A 19,094-nucleotide genomic window follows, 5' to 3' on the forward strand; every position below is an offset into this window, starting at 1 on the left:
AAGCATGATAACAAACATGTTAAAATTTCCTAAGTTAAAAAAAATGATGAGGCACAAACCAGAAGCCTGTATTTTTTATCAAAACTCTGAACACTTTGTTTCATTTTCTAGAACCTGTAAGAGACAGATAAAATCCCGTAATATTAAAATATCACATGACATTTAGCAGGTACCTTTTACTCCTCATTACAAGTTAAGGGCAATAAGGCCAGAAATCCTGCATATTTTAATTTAGAATTCAGGCTAAATTATGATTCACCCAGTGATAAATAGATGCAAGATACTATACTTATCTCTTATTATCTTTGAAAAAGGATGAAGGAACTGATATTGCGATGCTGACCCTCTACTTGTACACTTTCCAAGCCAAAGCTATCTGAAACAGCACCTCTACCTAAACAAGGAAGTTTTTTCTTAAGGTACTTGGAGTAGGAAGCATTTTGTATGTACACAGACTAAAGAGATAAAATAACCATCTAGTAGAATTTATTCACTCAAGTACATAAGCTACTTAGACATTCTAAGTTAGAAATTTTCACTGAATGAACTGAACTATTTTAGGTGGTGATAAATGAGTCCATAATCATATATTTAAAAATACACGGAGTACTTCTTTCTTTCCCCTGTTCAGACACGGATTGAAACAGAATTGAGCTTACAGACAGATCTTTATGATGGTCATGGACAACACAGGCACAATTTCTTTCAAATTATCTTCCCTACATCAGATACGAATCTAGTATATTCCTTATTTTCAATATTAGTCTGCTGCAGGACAAGGAACTCTGAAGTGACCTCTCACTATTAAGTGAATGCTGCATTTCAATTCAGAATCATTTATCTCACTGGCATTTTGTTAATATATTTTTTACTCCTGTAGGTATACTGCTATCCTCATTTCTTAAATTCTTTAGCAACTCATTATATGAAGGACAAAGGCATACACACACTTAAAAATGTGTTTCTGTACCAAACAGGGTGTTCTGTAAAGGGAGGAAGAGGCAATCAGTTCTCTGTTTTGGAACCAAGGTCACTAGCAAGAAGTTAAGACTAGAAAGGTATGGGAGCAACGGTTTAAGAGCAAAATGTTTCACCATTCAATACCATGGTTTTACTGCACATACTTCTTTTATAACTGTTTCCTCATATCACATGATATTATTATTTATATATATATATATATATCAAACAGTTACTCAGGCACCGAGTCTGCAAGAATGACTCAAACTATTACCTAGGGATTAATGACTACAGATGAACAAGGATTTGTTCAATTTGAGACTGAATGCTATTACAACTCAATGGGTCTGACACAAAGTTTAAACAAACAAAACTCTGGAGCTTGGAAGAGCTCATTTTTCTACCTCTGTAGTTAAGATACACCTAGAAAATCCCATACTGAAAGATCACTAATTGCTCTAACTCCTTGTTTTCTCAGCAATTGTAATGCCTCATTAAGCTTTTTAAATGAATAGAGGTTGACTTTGCATTAGCTTCACTGACATACTGTGCAACTACAAACCAGAAAGACTATATCCCATTTACAAAATCAGTTGATGGAAACATGCCAGGAAAGGCATTTTACTGAGGCACTGATTCAGATTTTTACTCAGGTTTTTAATCTCAAAACTGTGCCTTAAATATAGGGACTAGGAAGTCAGGTACTTGCTCATTTAAGCTTGACATATTTCAGATTTCAAGACATAAATAGCATGGGGCCTCCATTCTGGTAATTGAGATGAATTATCACTTTACTATATATCCTGTATATGTAAAACAAATTATGTTTGACACTTTTTACTCACTTATTAACCTGAAGTTAAATTGGGTCTGTTTAAACTTCCACATTTTCCAAATCAAAGTTCTTGGGTTAATTAGGATAGGGCTTCATGACTAGTTTAATTGACCTAAAGATTTCTGCAGAAACTAGTCTCATTCTCCTCTATCAGGGACATGCTCCCATTCCTCTCCTCAGGCTAAAATGCCAGTCTTGTTTTCATCTTCTGGCTGGATCAGATTTCCTGACTATCCCACCAGTCTCCAACGCAGCAATGCTCCCTCCAAGGAACAGGAATGAAAATACAGTTTGTATAATAGAATGAAGGAAGGCTAGCCATCTATTAAAGCTCTAAAGTTCTAAAGAAAGGTTAACAACTTGAGCCAGCAAGTAACATGGATGGGGTGCAACTTACTTTCTGAAGTGCTAGAGGCTTTCAAAAAAAATTAGCAATCAAGTTTTAAGTGCCCAATAAATTTGCACAAGCCTAACAGACACAGTCTTTACAGTGGTGCATGGTAGGAGGATAAAAGAGCATGGACATAAGTTGAAGTTTATCTAGATTGAACCTTTCCACCAGAGGACAGTCAGGCATTGAAACAACTTTCCCAGGGCCATACAATCTCCATTGTTGAAGGTTTAAGACCAGACCATGTGAAAGCCTAAACACCCTGGTATGACTTTGCTTGGAAAAGGATGTTGGCTTAGAACACTTCCCAATAAACCTTTCATCTGTATTATCTTATCCTAAGCTAGTTAAACCAAATTTTAACTTATGCCAAGCCTTATTGTGGAAATTTAAAATAAGCCTTTAACACAGCAGCTACCAGAAGATAAAGCTGTTTTCAAATGTCAGTGAAAGTATTTGTGTATAGAGTGGAATACATGATATGAAGATTCTTTTGCTCAAAACCATACACCAACAACATACATAAGATGCCCAAATACATTTATTTGCCTTTTAAAAAGTACATTACTCTCCAGAAGAAAAAAAAAAAAGACAGCCTAGGAAATCTCAATACAGATTAATGTATATCCAATCTGGCATGTACTTCATATGCTGATGTTTACTTAATCAGCACCATCAAACCAAGCAAGATAAGACTTCTGAAGTCAGTAGCAATGAGGTACCAGGACAGAAGAAACCCTTAAAATAAAGAGGTGCTTCAAAGCCTTTCAGCCAAGCAGAGCCAGAGTTCCAGAACATATTCAAGAACCATGAAATCTCTAATCCTTTTGCTCTTCATTTGCTGCCAAAAATACATGAGTTATAACAAGGAAACATAGGCATCTCAGCATAGAGTTACAAACTGGTAAACCAGTTCACCAGCTCCAAGCAATCAGAAGAGTGCAGCACTGTTCTAAAATTGAAGATAGAGCTGAGGAGGTGGGGGTGAGGGGGTGGGGTGCTTGATAGGCTAGCAAGAACCAGTTAAGCTATTTCCTTCAAGACCTCTCTCCTTCCTCATGGCATTAAGAACCATCTCAAGACTGAAGGAAAAAACAGCAAGTTCATTATCACAGGACTAAGATACTTACTTTGCACTCTTGGTAAAGTTTTCAGTGTTAGTGCCTGAAGAAGTTACTGGATGTTTATTTCTGGATGTGCATATGGGTGAGGTTAACATAACTATGTGCCAGCAACTCCATTAATGTGTTTCATATGTAAAGTATTAGCTGAAAATATTCTGCCTTAAGTGGCTAGAGACGCATTTTTGTTAGTATTTCTATAACCATGCCTTTCCCCTGTTAAGTACCATTTACCCATCTTGTTCTTACTCAGTGGTAAAAGCCATCTACTTCACTCAATCCTAGTGAACACACTAAGAAAGATACCTCCCATCTGTCATTGACCCCTTCAAGATTTCTGGGATGTCTTGATCCAGGAGAACTAGCAATGAGACAGATCTTCATAGTGGGGGATAATAAATAGGGACAAGAATGTAGGCAAGAAGGCTGAAGTGGGACATTACTGGTGATAAAGGAAAAGCTTAAAGGTGCAAGTGTCTGTTCAGCTAAAACCATGATGACTGAGTCCTATATGGAATATAACATATGTCCTAGAAGCAAACTAGACACTGAATGTTGTCTTTGTTCCTTTTTAGGAGTGTAAACACTACCTCCTTATGTTCTCAAGTAAGAAGACACTAGTCAGACTTAGGTGTAGTCACTCAAGCAAGTGGAGTGGTAACTTAAAAGATACTCCGTTTCATGCTAAACAAGAATATGTAAACACCCACAAGAATCACCTATTCAGATAATACCAGACACCCCATATGGATTGTCACAACGCAGCACCATAGCAGCAGTTTGATTTAAGGAACAGTCTTGCTGCTCATCCCATCACATTTACTGAACAGTGATAGCATTAGCAGCATTGTGATTTACTCTCTGCTTTCAATGGGTCTAGGTCCAGTTTTGGCTTCCCCACATCATTCTCTTCATTAGGGAAGGTTTTGTAGTTGGCAAGGATGTTTTCCACCAAGAATCGAGCAGCTTCATCTATGTTGATGTTGTCCTAAAAATGTTGAAAGCAAAGAAGTCAGTGATTTTGAAACAGTCAAACATTCCTATTAGAAGCTGGCCAAATACAGAAGCTCTTCTACAGTCTCATCAGCATGACACAAACAGCTCAGATGCATCAGGTCATTGCTCATACACTTGCTTTTTAAAAAAAAGTTACCAGAAAGGTCTGAGACCAATTTATTCACCCATATTACAAATAGCATACTTTGACTCCAATCTTGGAGGAAGTTGGTGTAAGTGTCACCTGCATTTGGAATACTCAATCAATGCCAAAATGCATTTCTGCATCAGGAAAGATAATAGGCAATTACAGTGTTCATGGCAGTGTTCTACCTTTTGGGGGATTTCTCTGCTTCTGATGCACTGATTTATGTAAAAGGACCTTTTCAGCATCAAAACCCCAGCTAAATCAGTGTGCCTCATCTAGCCACTATAAAATTTCTTGTGCATGCTTTGAAAAGTATCTACACACCATCTTAAGCATGTATGTGAATGCAGGATACCTAGAGATGTATTTCATCAGGGTAACTCAACTACTGATGGGTCAAGCTGGCCAGTGCCAAGGGGCCTTTGACCTGGTTGGTCCACCTATTGACTCACCACAGGGCTGCCACATTTGGAATTACTCATCCTTGGTTCCAAAGGAAATACCATGCCAGAACACTCTGCCTCTAACTGTAGATCTAAACTCTACACAAGAATGGTTAGATCATGAGAAAATTTGACCCATCACAACTGCACTTTACAAGCTTGTGACTGTTAGCCACAAACTGCTTTTGGCAGTTTGCACACAGGAACTTTTCCCTAACCAGAGTAAAGGAGGATTCTCCTCATTTTAGTGTAAGGATGTTCATAAGATATTTCTATGAGTATTTATACTCTACAGTTCTTTTGCCTTTAATATTCCCCCTAATCCACAGGGAGTGGGACCTATACTACTGATGACTAGATTGAAGATTGACCTATCAGTTCCAGCAGAAAGGCAAAACCAGATCATTAGGATATGTAAGTGAGCAGGACTTAAAACCATAAACTGACTTGTTATGCTTAGAAAACAAAAGAGCTGTCCTGATTTTTTGCTAAGCTAATTAAACTACACCTCTTCAGAGTCCTAGACAAGTCAATAACTGAACTAGGACTAATACTGTCTGGACTTTCCTGCACCAAGAACCTTGTTTCACATTGTCATGTCTTAAATGCCACCTAAAATGTAAGCTGTCACTACACTTCCATGTTAGTGGAATAAACGTAAGTAACATTGGAATAAAACCTAACATGTATTTTTAACTCACATTGAAATTTATATATAGCAGTGTTACAGGCAGGTAAAACTTCAGGGAAGACATAACCCAAAGCAGAGTCTTGGCAGTCTTTGAGTATAAAGAGTCTTAAAATGTGAGGGGTTCAGTAACAGAAGGGTGGGTTTGGGAACTATTTGTTCAAATACAAACAATTAGCTAATGTAACTGACTCCTGTTTCTGTGTACCCTTCTTCCTTAAAGTGATCAGGCAGAAGCTTGTTACTTTATTTCTTATATTTCTCTTATAGACTTTTTGCTTTAAATGGGTTGTCTAAGCATCATTTTGTGACAGTTCATCAGCAGCAGTTAAAGGAAGTAGACAAACCAAGGGAAAAGAGGGACCTTGAGGTTTAGCTTACCATATAAAGTAGTTGAGCCAGACCAGTAATTTGGTCTGTCAACCACATTGTCTTCATCTAGAGGAACCTTTCATTTTAAGAATCAATTGAATTTTAAGGAACTGCTGAATTTCACTTGCAACCACAAGCTTATCTGTGCATTGACCAAGTCTGTAGACTAGAAGTACAACATATGAAGTTACTCAGTTATCTGTTTGAATAAAGCATCTGTCTGTCTTGTTACTATACAGAACAATTTGTTTTTCTTCAGTTCAGTCTTGACACTGCCTGATAAAATAGAAAAGTGCTTTAGTGACATTATCATCTGGGCAGGTAGTAACAAGTGGGCAAATAGCTTGTTCACTTTTAGAGTCTTACCACATCCTAGTTGCAACAGTGAAGACAAACTGCAATTTGAAAACCTGCTCCTAAAGACTTGTATCTTTTGGATAGTTTGATCAGCATTTAGGACTATTAACACCTAAAGAATGACTCTGATCCTGATGCATGCAAGATGAAAAAAACTTAAACTCAGTTAATCAAGGTTTCCAGTTAGTTTCAAGGTTCTCCAAATTTAAACTGCAGTTCTAATCTAAACCACCTATGCTGCAAGTCTCTCGGGAGTGAGCTAGCCTGCACACCACTTCCCAATTTTGCTATACACTAGAGACTTGACTATCATTTCCTATACTTGATAATTTTATTCCCCACATGACTATATTCATCCATTCTTATGCCAATACTTAGAAGAGTTAAAACATGTTTCTTCTTTATGCTCACCTTGGCAGATGTTTCAAACCATCCAACAAAGCCACCTTCTCTGCAGAACTGGTCCATTTGAGAGGGATTCTGGCTGCCATCCTTCTTCTGGTCACACTTGTTTGCAAGAAGAACAGCAGGGATGGGGTTGCCATTGGGAAGTAGTACTTTACTGTCCAAATCATGCTTCCATTTTGAAACAGCCTCAAAAGTGGAGCCTCTTGTGACATCAAAGACCACAAAAGCACCAACTGCCTCTTTGTAGTATACTCTGGTCATATTTCCAAAGCGCTCCTGGCCTGAAAGAGAGGACAGTGAGAGAGTATATTATTTTAGTAGGCAATGTATATGGACTTCTGTACCAGGTTAGTACATACAAGTTTGTCATTCAGGTCTAGTCACCTAGGTCATACAACATTGCCTCTTCTATCTATATGTAATTTCACTGTAACAGCCATTGTGTATATCATACACAACAATTAGGATGTTAAAAGCATTTTACAATCTCAACTACCACTGATTTTTTTAAACTTATTTGTTGAATAATGTTCTTTGAGAAGTAATGCCTAAAGACACCATCACAGGTATACACAAATCATTCTTCATCAAAAGAGCTTCTGCAAGATTTTGATATAAACCTAGTTACTTCAGCTAGAGACTTAAGCAAACTCAGCTTTCTTCTGAAGGGTGAGCAACAAGGGTTTCTACAAGCTCCAAGGCTAAGAGCCTTCAAAGCATCTGTCTGCTTCAGCTGGGATAGAGTTAATTTTCTTCCTAGTAGCTGGTACAGTGCCATGTTTTGGATTTAAGATAAGAATAATGTTGATAACACAGTGATGTTCTAGTTAGTGTAAACACTGCTTAGCAACAAGTCAGAGACTTTTCAGCTTCTCACCCCCCTCAGCAAGTAGGCTGGGAGGAGCACAAGAAGCTGGGGGAGGACACAGCCAGGACAGCTGACCCCAGCTGGCCAAAGGGATATTCCATACCATGACATCAGGCTTAGTATACACACTAGGGGAAAACTGGCCAGGGGCCACTGCTCAGGAACTGGCATCTGTTAGCGGGTGGTGAGCAACTGCATTGTGTCTCACTTGTTTTGCATATTCTAATTCTTTTATCATTATTCATATTTCCCCTGCCTTTTCTGTCCTATTAAACAGTCTTTATTTCAAGTCATGAATTTTACTTTCTTAATTCTCTTCCCTGTCCCACTGCAGGAGCATGAGTGAGTGGCTGTATGGTGTTTAGCTGCCTGCCAAGTTAAACGATGACAGCATCTTCTAAAGAAGTCTCCTATATTACTGATTTTTCCTCAGGGACAAGCTGAAAAGGAGTTTAACACAGATAAACCTGTTATCTTTAACTTTTACCTTCTAGGGCTAAGACCTTCTGTCCAATAATTTCCAACTATAGGAGTTCTACAGCAATCCCAGGATTTGAAACAAGATTATCAGAATAGTTAAAGTACAATTATTCACAACAAAATTCCCAGGGAAAACCAATGGTTAGCAAGCATAGTAAACTAAAAAAGCCTTTTTTATTAAGCAGCTATTCTAGTCTGTATACTTGAAATGTAGAAGTGCCAGTTCAACTCCTGTGTTTGGAAGATCAGACCATCATGCTGTGTTTGTACTCGAGTGCACCTACCAGCGTCATGTTGCCTGTTACTAAAATAGCTTTCTGCTTTGTTCAGAAGGCTTCATTGGGAAAAAGTAGACCCTGCACTTTACTTTTACAGTGTGTCATCACTTCTGCTGTTAACATTTAATGCATATGCAGTGTTAGAATAGAGAAAGTAAGAATTTCAATTGGAAGCAGTTGTCCTCTGTTTATAAACATTCAAGTCCACCTTGGATTAGCAAAGACAAACATTTACAAGTAGAACTGGGTATTATCTTCTCAAAAAGAGTCAAATTCATTAGGTAAAGGAACTTGACAGGGATTCTGTTCAAAAGCATGCTTTTCTAGCTCAATTGCTTCATTTTAATGTCAGTACTTCAGTGTACCGATTAATTCATTCCCTATAGACATTTTCAGAAAAGCAGCTGTTAGAATTGCCTGAAAGCAGCAGCAGCTACAGTGAACTTCCAGAGAACTATAAAGCTGACTTGATTTCTGGCTGTTCCACTTTAAAGTATAATACTGCATAAAACAGCATCACTAGCCAGCATATTCTGAGGAGTGGAAATTACACATGAATTTCTTCACTACCAGCTTATTATCCCCTGTGTGAGAACAATGGCCATCCAAGAGAAAAGCTTTTCCTCCATATTCAAAGCTCAAGTTTTGAAGCAGCATTTATGCCAGGGACTTTAAGGCCAACAAGGCAGGCACCAAGCTTGCATCTCAGTGACTACAGATTGTCGTACATGCCCACTATCTTCATGAATCAAATACCATTTAGGAAAAAGTTTGGCCAGAAGTCTTTTGCTACTTCTACAGATCAATTGTGTCACATCTAAAGAAGGTTTATCTTTAAATTATGAGGATTTGGAGTTTTTGTAATTTAAAAATGGAGCTCCACAGGGTCAAATTCAGTTATATTAAGCCAGCCACTGCATATACCACCACACAAGCTGTAAGGAGCTCCTCAACTTTGCCATTTGTTTAGCCAGTCTCACCATCTTATACAGAAATGCCTCTGACTGTGCTAAAGCACCAAGTCTTATCTCCAATTCAGGCAGTATATCCCTTCACATAGGGACAGGCCCAAACCAGTGTAATCTCAAGGTCTACAGTATTCTGTAGCAACCTCAGTCTTCTACTGAAAGATTTCTTCATCTTGGCCCCAAAACCAGTCTAGAAGTAAATTCCACTTGCTGTTATTTACATGAGACTGCACATGAATCTGAAGTAGTGAGGGGAACAGTTCCATTAGTCCCCTCTATTCAATTGCTGGAGATCTGTGGGGATTTCAGTATTTTTTTTTTTAATTAAGGCTGTAAGTTTTTTCCAAATGCCTGATGGATATTTACATAATAAAATTAAGTTGTATTGATTAGTTGCAGAAAGCATAGCTAGACTGTTATCAGCAAGGAGTAGAGACAAGCATAATCACTACATATGAAAACTTAAGTTATTTGGGAATTGCAGAAAAGGTTATCAGGCAGTTATTTCTCAGATAGCTATGCATGCTCTAGGTAGACATGGCTGTGACCATTGACTGAATTCTTGTCTACTGTCCTTCCACCCAAAAAAGTTTTGAAGAATAGTTAGCAAGAAGGCCATACTAGCCTCCTGTAGCAATAACCCTGGCTGAAACCTGCATAACACAAGGCATTTAAGGTGTACAAAAGAGACTGAAATAGTAAAGCATCACATATAGCTTTTAAAGAAAATAAAGTTACAAAATATATATCATAACGAGACTTGAAGAGTTCTAACCACCACCAAATGCTTTTTCTTAAAGAAATAACAGGGGGCCTGGCCTTGGCCAGAAAGTCTGACCACTCAGATATGTTTGTCAGCTGCATTTCCAAAAGAATTCCCATCATCTTACTGTAGTCAGACTTCACCAACCTGGGCCCATGTCATATATAATGAGCTGGAGAGCTGCACTGACTGGTAATCAACCAAAATTGCCTGGCAGTTGGTTTGATGTTGGTGACTTCTCATGCCCCAATATCCCCCAGCCTATGTGAAGCTTCATACCATGCAGGCTCTTGCCAGACAGACTATACCAGAAAGGCAACAATGGTCTTGTAGTGGAACCACAGACTAGCTGAATCCTGACTAGGTCCTGACTAGGGGAGAAGCCATTGCCAGTGGGCTTGTGCTAACTGGCAGATTCAGGAGCTCTGGAATAATGCAGAAGCCAATGTTAGCTTTGTACAGTAGCTTTTTTGCGTGAGAAGAGAGCAGTTCTGGTAGGAAAGTAAGCCTGCACTGAACTGTACTTTACTTTGTACTCTACAGCAGTCACCTAGAAAGCATGGGCTCATTCAAGTATTTTTAGCTGGCTTTATTGATAGAAGTTGAAATTTTTGCTCTTACAGTATGAATTTTAGATTTGAAAAAAACATTAGTACATACTCTTTTGTGATTTAAATTTGGACAAAAGTAGACAAACCGATGCACACATATCAACATAAGCTTTTATCTTATTAGATTTAATCTTTACATTAGGAGGATTTGATATGCCTTACCCCTAAACACACACAAGCTCAACAGCACTATAGTATTAGAGATTAATGCCTTTTCATAGGTCAAATACACTCCAGTATGAGTGCTGCCCTTCTCTTAAGTAGCCCAAACTCCAAAACAGTTTGTTACACAGAGCTGCTTTTACCTCTAGAAACTAACAATATACAATATTTTATATACATAATTAATATAATTAAACAATGCCTCATATACACTAACAATAAACCTGACCTGCATATTAGCTTACAGCTGCTCTTCTGTCCTGTCTGGAGACCTAATGAGAATGGATATATTTTTATTCTATAGAAAGAAGACAGAAGCAACAATACATGGCCTGCCTAAGAGGTAAGAATTTTGTTGTGGGAAAAGGTATATGGCATGAGGCAGGAAAACTGAGTAGACTTTCTTTATAATCCTGTTATTACTGATAACACACATACTGAGCTTCTTGTAGGGAATGCAGAGCATTCTAGACAGCCTTTTGAAAATTTAACAGGACTTTCAGGCAAAGCTTTTTACAAGTGCTTTTTCTGTTTGCAAAAAAAACCTCACAGAAGAAAACTGTAGAATACACTAGTCCTCAAAAGTCTGGAGTCTGAACATAATTCTCCATGTTATTAAAACTAAATTACTCAATTTTTGCCGTGCTCAGTTCAGCCAGGGATTTGTCATTCCCTTTCTTATGTTCAGCAGAATTTTTGCCGTAGTCATTTCACCATGTGCGAGACTAGCGTTGAGCAGTGCAGCAAGTGAATCATAACCCCACGGGGGAAGAAGGCTAAAAGTGATTAGAAGAAACTAGACTTAAAATCTCCAGTGTGTATAACCATGGAAGGAAGGGGACGTGAAGACAAATACTTGCTTACTACAGCAGTAAGGAAAGGACATCATAGGATTCATTATTCTGATAGGTCTGGTGCCTTGACATAACCCTGATATACCACAAAGGTATACTTTCTCTGTGGTTTAGATTTTATATATATATAGATAGATAGATAGATAGATAGATAGATAGATATAGATAGATAGATATATATAGATATATATATATATAGATATATATAGATATATATAGATATATATATCCATCCTATAGATGAGGAGCTAAGCTACATGGGCAGTCACGGGGATCAGATGTTTTTGTTTGAGGATATGGAAGTGGCTGTATGCAATGCGAAGTTACGCATTCTCTAACCACAAAGTTTTCACATCTAAATGACTCAGTACACATTGTCACCATATTTTCCAGTAATTGCAACAACGTTAAGTGAAATACTTGCATAATGTTAGAGCTAAGGAGCTACTTTTGCTTCCCATTCTACATTGTAATAGGGGTAAACTGTAAGCTAGAAACTACACGAAAAAAGTTATAGCCTGGTCTGACATTAGAAGCTTTATCTTTGTCCTTCACTGCAAAAGATAAGTTAGCATAAGCTGCAGACAGTGCCAGCCTTGCCTTGAAGTACATTTTAAAGAGTTTCTACAGCAATCTTTACCAGTGTAAGGAATAAACAAGTGTCCAGGTTATCACAGCAGTGCAACTCATCACTGTGGCAGTTCTTGCTTTTATTTAGCAGTACACACTAAAATTCTACCATTATTTCTGCTCTTAACTCCTATGTGATAGGAATTGAGGCTAGAAAAAGCAAATTAATGTACAAATGACTGCTGTATATGCATGATACTGAGATTGTCAGGGTTCCTTCTCCCAGACTACTTAACATACCTAGAAGTCTTAATATGTAGTTTGTATCAACTAACAACTTATTCAAGGAGAGTGAAATGGCCTATCCAGAAGAAGCAAAAAATTATAGCTGGGGAAGCTATGAGGGCAAGTTTTGGTTTACCTCTGTCAATACCAACAAGTTCCCTTACCTTGTAAAAATCTAAGCTGAGTCTTATCTGAAGCCATACAACTCAGAAATCAGAGTTGTCTTAGTTGCCTTTAAGCTCTTGACATCTCAGCAGGAGTGCTGATGGACAACTGGACAAAGTTTTTCAAAGTTCTTCTCTTTCAGATGAGACTAACAGTTCTGTCATCCTTCAAAAATGGCATCATTAATGAGGAAGAGAAAGATGACCAAGGGTTATAAAAGCCTGACAACTGGAAGAATGATGGAACAAATAGCTTCTTTCATTGAAGTAATGTGAGTTCAAGTCATCTTTGACAGGCTAATCAGCTTAATGGGTGGCCAGAGCTCAAAATTTGATTTTAACAAGTTTGGCAGTTCCACATCAAATAATCTTAAACTATACATGTATAATCTAGACTGCAGTCACCCCAAAGTCAATGCACAACTAGCTGAAGAGTTTTATTCCAAAGTTGTTTGCTCTTAACTGGAAGACCATTTCAATGAAGTTTTGCAGTTTTTTTCCTGGACCCAATAATACAGAGTTGTCAAGAGTCTGAAAACCAGCAAATACTCCTCAGTATGAATAAAGCCAAGCAGCTCTCACCAACATTGTCCTTCAGAATACTGAAACTCAGAGTTCAGTCAGTTTAAAAGGCAGTTTAAGTTCCACAGCAGGAAGGAATATATCACACAGGAAAGTTTAATCTATAAAACCAAGCCAAAAAAGCTATCCAGAAATACTGAAGTAGTGAAGAAAATGATCAAGAGACCTAGTGAATCAAATTGAGTGGGTTCCAAATACACAGAAGTAGCATCCTGATAGTGTTTGAGTTATTATTCTTCTATCAACAGGTACTAGACACTGAAGTGAACTCAGGCATCACATATTTATTAAGTTACAGTGAATGGTTGTAATAAATCAGTTGTAGTCTGGGAATACTTAAACATCCTCCTTCAATTGTGAGAAGGGTTCTCAGATCAACTATTTACCATGACCACTAATAGTCAATTAGTCATGCTAAAACTCAAGGGTCAGACTCAGAAGGGTCATTAGTGACAGTCAAACTATCTCTAATTTGACTGCCAACACCATGGCTTTTAAGTCCTTGCTACCAACTACTCTGACTTTATTGGCCACAGTGAGCAAGCACAGTGCCACTATTTAAGCTTCAATGCCAAACTCTACAAGTTAATTGTTTCAGACAGTTTCCAGGACCATGAGACATTTGTGCTTTTATTCAACCTAGATAAAAAAATGCAATTCAAGAGTAAGTGAAAACCCTTTTTTCAGTCTTCCTTCTGCCAAGGGAAGACCTAACCTAACAGCACTTTGCTCTGTTCCCGTTGTGCTGCTTTACAAAAGATTTTTTCCCCAACTCCCTGAATTTCTAGGGTCAGACTTTCACATACTAACATCAAGGATCATATGAGTAGCAGCTTCTTATTTGCAATTCCAACTCCTAGTAAAGTTCACATCATTCAGTGCAGTAGATTCAAGCTAAAGCACCATCCAAAACAGCTGGGCATGCAGTCCAATCCTCTCACTGAGTTAGAACCACTGTCACTTTTTGAAACTCACCTAAACCCTTTAGGAGCTACAGACAAGAGGCAGCTACACTTTGAATGCCTGTTGCTCCTACAGCTGGATGTTTGGCACAACACAGCAAATATCCAGAACTGCCCTGAGGATGCATCTCCCAGTTCTCCAGATATCTAATGTACATTTTATCACTACCAGGGTCAGGGGTGACTTAACTAAAGTTCCCTTTTAGTCAGATATATCAATATGTTACTGGCAAGCTACCACTGCTGACAGCATTCCCCCCTCTCCCCAAACCAGCACAGCTTGTCCCAGAACTGTCTTACCCAATTAGATTGAATCTATTATTCAACAAGTAGGCGGCTAACCAAATCACTATCAATATTACAGGACATGCTCGTGTGTCTACCTGCTTTTTCACAGGGGTAACAGCAGTAGATTGAGAGCAGACAGAATCTCAGATTGTCAGTACTAGATGGCTCTCCACTCCTCACTTACACATTTAAGCTATTAAAAGCAAAAGTTGCCATGCGTTTAAACCACAGAGGTGTAGAACTATACTAGCAGCTTTAGCAAATATTAGAAACCTGTAAGAGTTGCATAAAGGCATGCTTAGCCTGACTTTTACTTTCTACCATTGTGGAAGTAATATTTGGTATTTGTGGTTCTGGTGACAAACACCAAGAGGTTAAAAAGCAAGAACTACAAGACTATATCTTCCTGTATTAGGCAGTATTAGAAACACTTTCACTATCTGCAGTTCTTACAGTTTAACAGACAAAAGCAGCCCCAGATGGTTTTAAGTGAATTGCTAGAGTCCTTCCTTACTAAGGGTGGTATGGGAAGGATAACTGACCACTGGACAGACCTCTTCCTAACAGTAACTGTCCCAAGCCCTTCAGAAGAACAGCCTTCAGGGAAAAAGGTAATCAGCCAGTTAATCTCTGTTCACCTGACTCCCACTTTACCATAAGAGATAACCTTTGGTCCTCTGGTTATGTCTATATTAGAAAGTTGCAGGGTGCAATTGAATCAGTTCTGTTGAATGAAACAGTGTCAGAGACCTGACATTCATGATATATACAGTATGTATTAGAGACTCTGTAGTTATTGAAAAGTCACTGAAGAATATCAGTTCAGGTGGAGGAGTATTTTGATTGTTTAGGACATAACAAAGTGTTTCCACATGTTCTTGGAAGTCACTATTTCAGAATGAAATAGTAGGAAGTAGTTTGCTCTAAAGTTTCATTGCACAAAGCCAGTTTCTAACCTAATAATTTGTTAGCTACTGTCAAAATCAGTGACTAGTCCTTCCATTCTGTTTGCCATTGTTATACTTTATTCTGAAGCAGGACAGTCCAGTTCACCACCAGTGAAAAGCAAGAGCACTGAGGTACAGTACAACTGCTCAGAAGTTAGACATCTGATTTCCATCAGGAATGTTGACCACATCTACCATCCTAATAGATGGGAAAAGCACACCATTCTCTTTCAAAGACAGAAAGCCTTCCTCAAACATTGCACAGCTCTCTGGGAATTTTACAGCAAGACTGATACACTTTATCACTGCCCATAGCCTTGGGCTAATCTAGTGATTTACGATTGACAAAACTTATTCTACCAGCTTACTATCTTGTCTTTAAGGAGTTTAGAGGTAATACCTTGCACTTACAGTTCAACAGGCTTTGTCCAGCACCAAATGTATTATATGTAAAAGTATGACAGTCATGTTTGTCTAAAAGTTTAACCTGTTTTGCTTGCATCTTTGCTAAACAGAAGATTAACAAGAGAGGAAGCCCATGACTAAGCACTAGATTTCCATGCCCAGAAAAGTAGGCTTCAACCAAGCTAAATGATTTCTAACTAGCTGTCAAATGCAGCATGTATGGAAAAACTCTTATTGCATTAGTATTTAGAAAAAGTTGACACAGTCCACAGTACCAGCAACAGCATGAATTGGTACTTCCTACCTTGCTTTAAACTAGATTTACCCAAACAAGTAATCTGCCAGAGTTAAGCTATTTCATGCCTGACACTCTCTAATCCACCTCCTTTGGTTTGCTGCCATGCAGCCAGAGCTGTACGCTGTACTTAACAGCGATGCTACATGGCACTACAGCATTTCACAGAACACAGAAGAACAAGTCTAAAGTTAGTTTGTCTCAAGAACAACTTTATCACGAGACTGAAAAAATGTTAATCTCCAAAATGGTCAATGTGTCATGACACATTGTGCGTGATTGGAATTTTGTATCAAATAGCTGCCACTTTGCTCTACCCAGCACTCTAGCCTGGAAGCATTTAAAGAACAAGTTCCCTTAAGCTGTTTGCAGTAACTCTGAGGCTTTTTCATCTATTATGTGAAAAGCTGCTAAAATCAATACAATAAGGAATACTGTTTTTCATTTGCTGCTAATCTAGAAGCCACTGCTACTAAAAGTTTGCTATGCTTTCCCTAGACAGAGTCAAGATACTTATCTCTCAAACTCTATAAACCCCTGAAATCTCATCATTTTTCAAAGCATAATCTTACTGCCCCATCTACCTTTGTTCTATGTCTCCACAGCCAGAGGAGAATCTTGATCATTTAATGCTCTACCACAGGTAACTTGAGAAGCATGCTGTGCTCTGTAGTCACTGCTTATGGCTGGTCACGCTAGCTTTAACACTTGCAGGAATTTCACTAGAATTATTCCTATGCTTTCATGTGAAAATATAAATAGAAATTCCCTAACTGCAAATCATTTCTTTCTGACATGGCATATCACAATTCAAAACTTCTGAAGTGACTATTTGGAGGCAACAGACTGCCAAAAGCAAGGCATTGGTTACCACTGGAGTTCAAGAGAGGCATTTCCAACAGCTGTGAGGCTGAATCCCAGTGGCCTTACTCACTACTGAAGGGAAGAATCTTATTTTATACACCATGCTGAAGCGTTTTTTGGAACCAGGCAGCTAAGATTACCCATCTTATGAAATGCAGGAAAGAAAATAATCAGTTGAGAACAACCCTTTTACAGCACTTGCCAACTCGAAATGTACTTGTGTACATGCACTTCAGTGACACCCTGTCCTAATGTGCATATAAAGAAAACCAAACCGGTAAGAGGCAAAGTGGAGATGTAAATAAGATGAAGACACCAAGACTAAAGCTGAAACACTAATGCAAGGAGAGTTGATAAAGGTCAATTCACATTCACGTACACTCCATGCATTAAGAGAAAAGTGTGTATTCAATATTGTTTACAGGAGTTTGTCTCTGAAGGGTAGTGCACTTGTCAAACCAGCTTAATTTCTGACTCCTTGAGTCAGTATTACATTAAGGGCAAGAATTTAGCCAATACTTGCCTCAAAAAAAAAATCTTATGATCAATGCAAGTTGATAATTTCTGCAAAGATTTCTAGTTTGTTTTATAAACTGACACAAAAATCAGTTATGTTGTAAACGATATACTATTTCTTCCTCCTGTCTGCTGTACTGAATATAAAAACTTAGGTACTGTTTCCCTTTAAGGTAGCTTCCCCCCATCCATCTGATGAACCCATCCACCCTTTATTACCTATATCAGAGTGCTAGGGAAACATTTCCCTTGTAAACTTGCAGAAAGCATAAAGCTCCTGAGCAACTGCTGTGTGGTATGAACTTCAGCAGTTTGAAAATAAGGCCAAAGCACCATCTATTCCATAGTGATTAGAAACTCAAGCACTAAGTGCATTTCCATTGTTGACAGGGGTTAAGAGTACCTGCAAGATCAATACAGCAAGCTTTCTTTAAAGCCTGTACTAGATCAGGTGGTCTTCTAAGAGCACATCTTTAACTGCACTTCTTGTAGAACACCTAGAAAAGCTAATGGAGAAATTACAAGCTTATGTCCAAGACACTCAAAGAACATTTGTTTCAATTCTACCATTTAACTGAAAATTGACTGAACAGTTGTGTCTTGCATAATCAAAATTAGCCATACTAAACTGCCTTACACCAGCTTCAAGACAGTATTTTCAATATGCTTATGGAATTCCATCAACACACAGGCTTTAAGTTTAGTTCAAGATAACATATATAGTACTTCAAATTGCTATATAATATAGTCCTAAGCACAAGAATCTTCAATATGAATTATTCAGTACTGGTAGGGCAAAGAAATTGCTTCATCAGCAAGACCAATAACCATACCTTACTTGATAAAATTTCATGAAAAGTTACTTAAACAGGAGAATTCCAAAAAAGAATGCATGTTGAAATCCAGAGTCTTTATTCAGATGTCTGAAGGCTGGAGAAACATCAGAAAAAAAGAAGTTTAACACATTCAGCAGTTATTTGGATACTTTGCTGTAAAGCTCCAAACACAGCAAGCCATTCTCAAAGCAGCTCATTACTCTAATTCAGCTGTTCCAAAAGTGTCACAAGAAAGGACACTCATGCAAGATTTCCCAGAGGGATAGGTTCTAAAAGGAAATACAGTACACCTTCAGTTCTGTTTCTTGCCTCTACTGCTTCTAAGACAGTGTTCAAAACCTCTCAGCATGAGCAAGCTTTCTACTTCCCTCTCCTCAAACTTATTAGCTAGTCTTGCATGTTTCCAGCCAACATCATCCTTAAGTAATTTTTCCTCACATGAGATTTATACTTAAATGTGTGAGGAGGAAGCATTCAGAAATCAGTCACAGGTCTTCCAAATCCTTTTGATCAGTCTGGAGACAATCACATAAAAGGTTCTCCAACCACGACTGCAAGTCTTCTGACCTGCCTCAGCTTCCACCTCTACATGAAGGCAGCTGCTGCTGGAACCTCCATCACCATATGAACTAGGAAATAGCCTCAGATAACTGACCAGTTTCTGAAAAAGCTCTAAG

General features: G+C 38.2%; 1 protein-coding gene across 1 annotated transcript in view; it reads right to left on the bottom strand.

Annotated features, from left to right (window-relative positions):
* Positions 1 to 2,175: 2,175 nt before the first annotated feature.
* Positions 2,176 to 19,094, bottom strand: part of RAB32 (RAB32, member RAS oncogene family) — a 20,118-nt gene continuing 3,199 nt past the window's right edge. The window contains exons 2-3 of the mRNA XM_026846091.1: positions 6,723 to 7,000; positions 2,176 to 4,295 (exon numbers count right to left, since the gene is read on the bottom strand). Of these exons, the coding sequence (XP_026701892.1) occupies positions 4,146 to 4,295; positions 6,723 to 7,000 (428 nt within the window). The 3' untranslated portion in view covers positions 2,176 to 4,145. The remainder of the gene's footprint in view (positions 4,296 to 6,722; positions 7,001 to 19,094) is intronic.

Source organism: Athene cunicularia (genome assembly GCF_003259725.1).
Source record: "Athene cunicularia isolate RWA chromosome 3 unlocalized genomic scaffold, athCun1 chr3_part1, whole genome shotgun sequence".
NCBI lineage: Eukaryota > Metazoa > Chordata > Aves > Strigiformes > Strigidae > Athene > Athene cunicularia.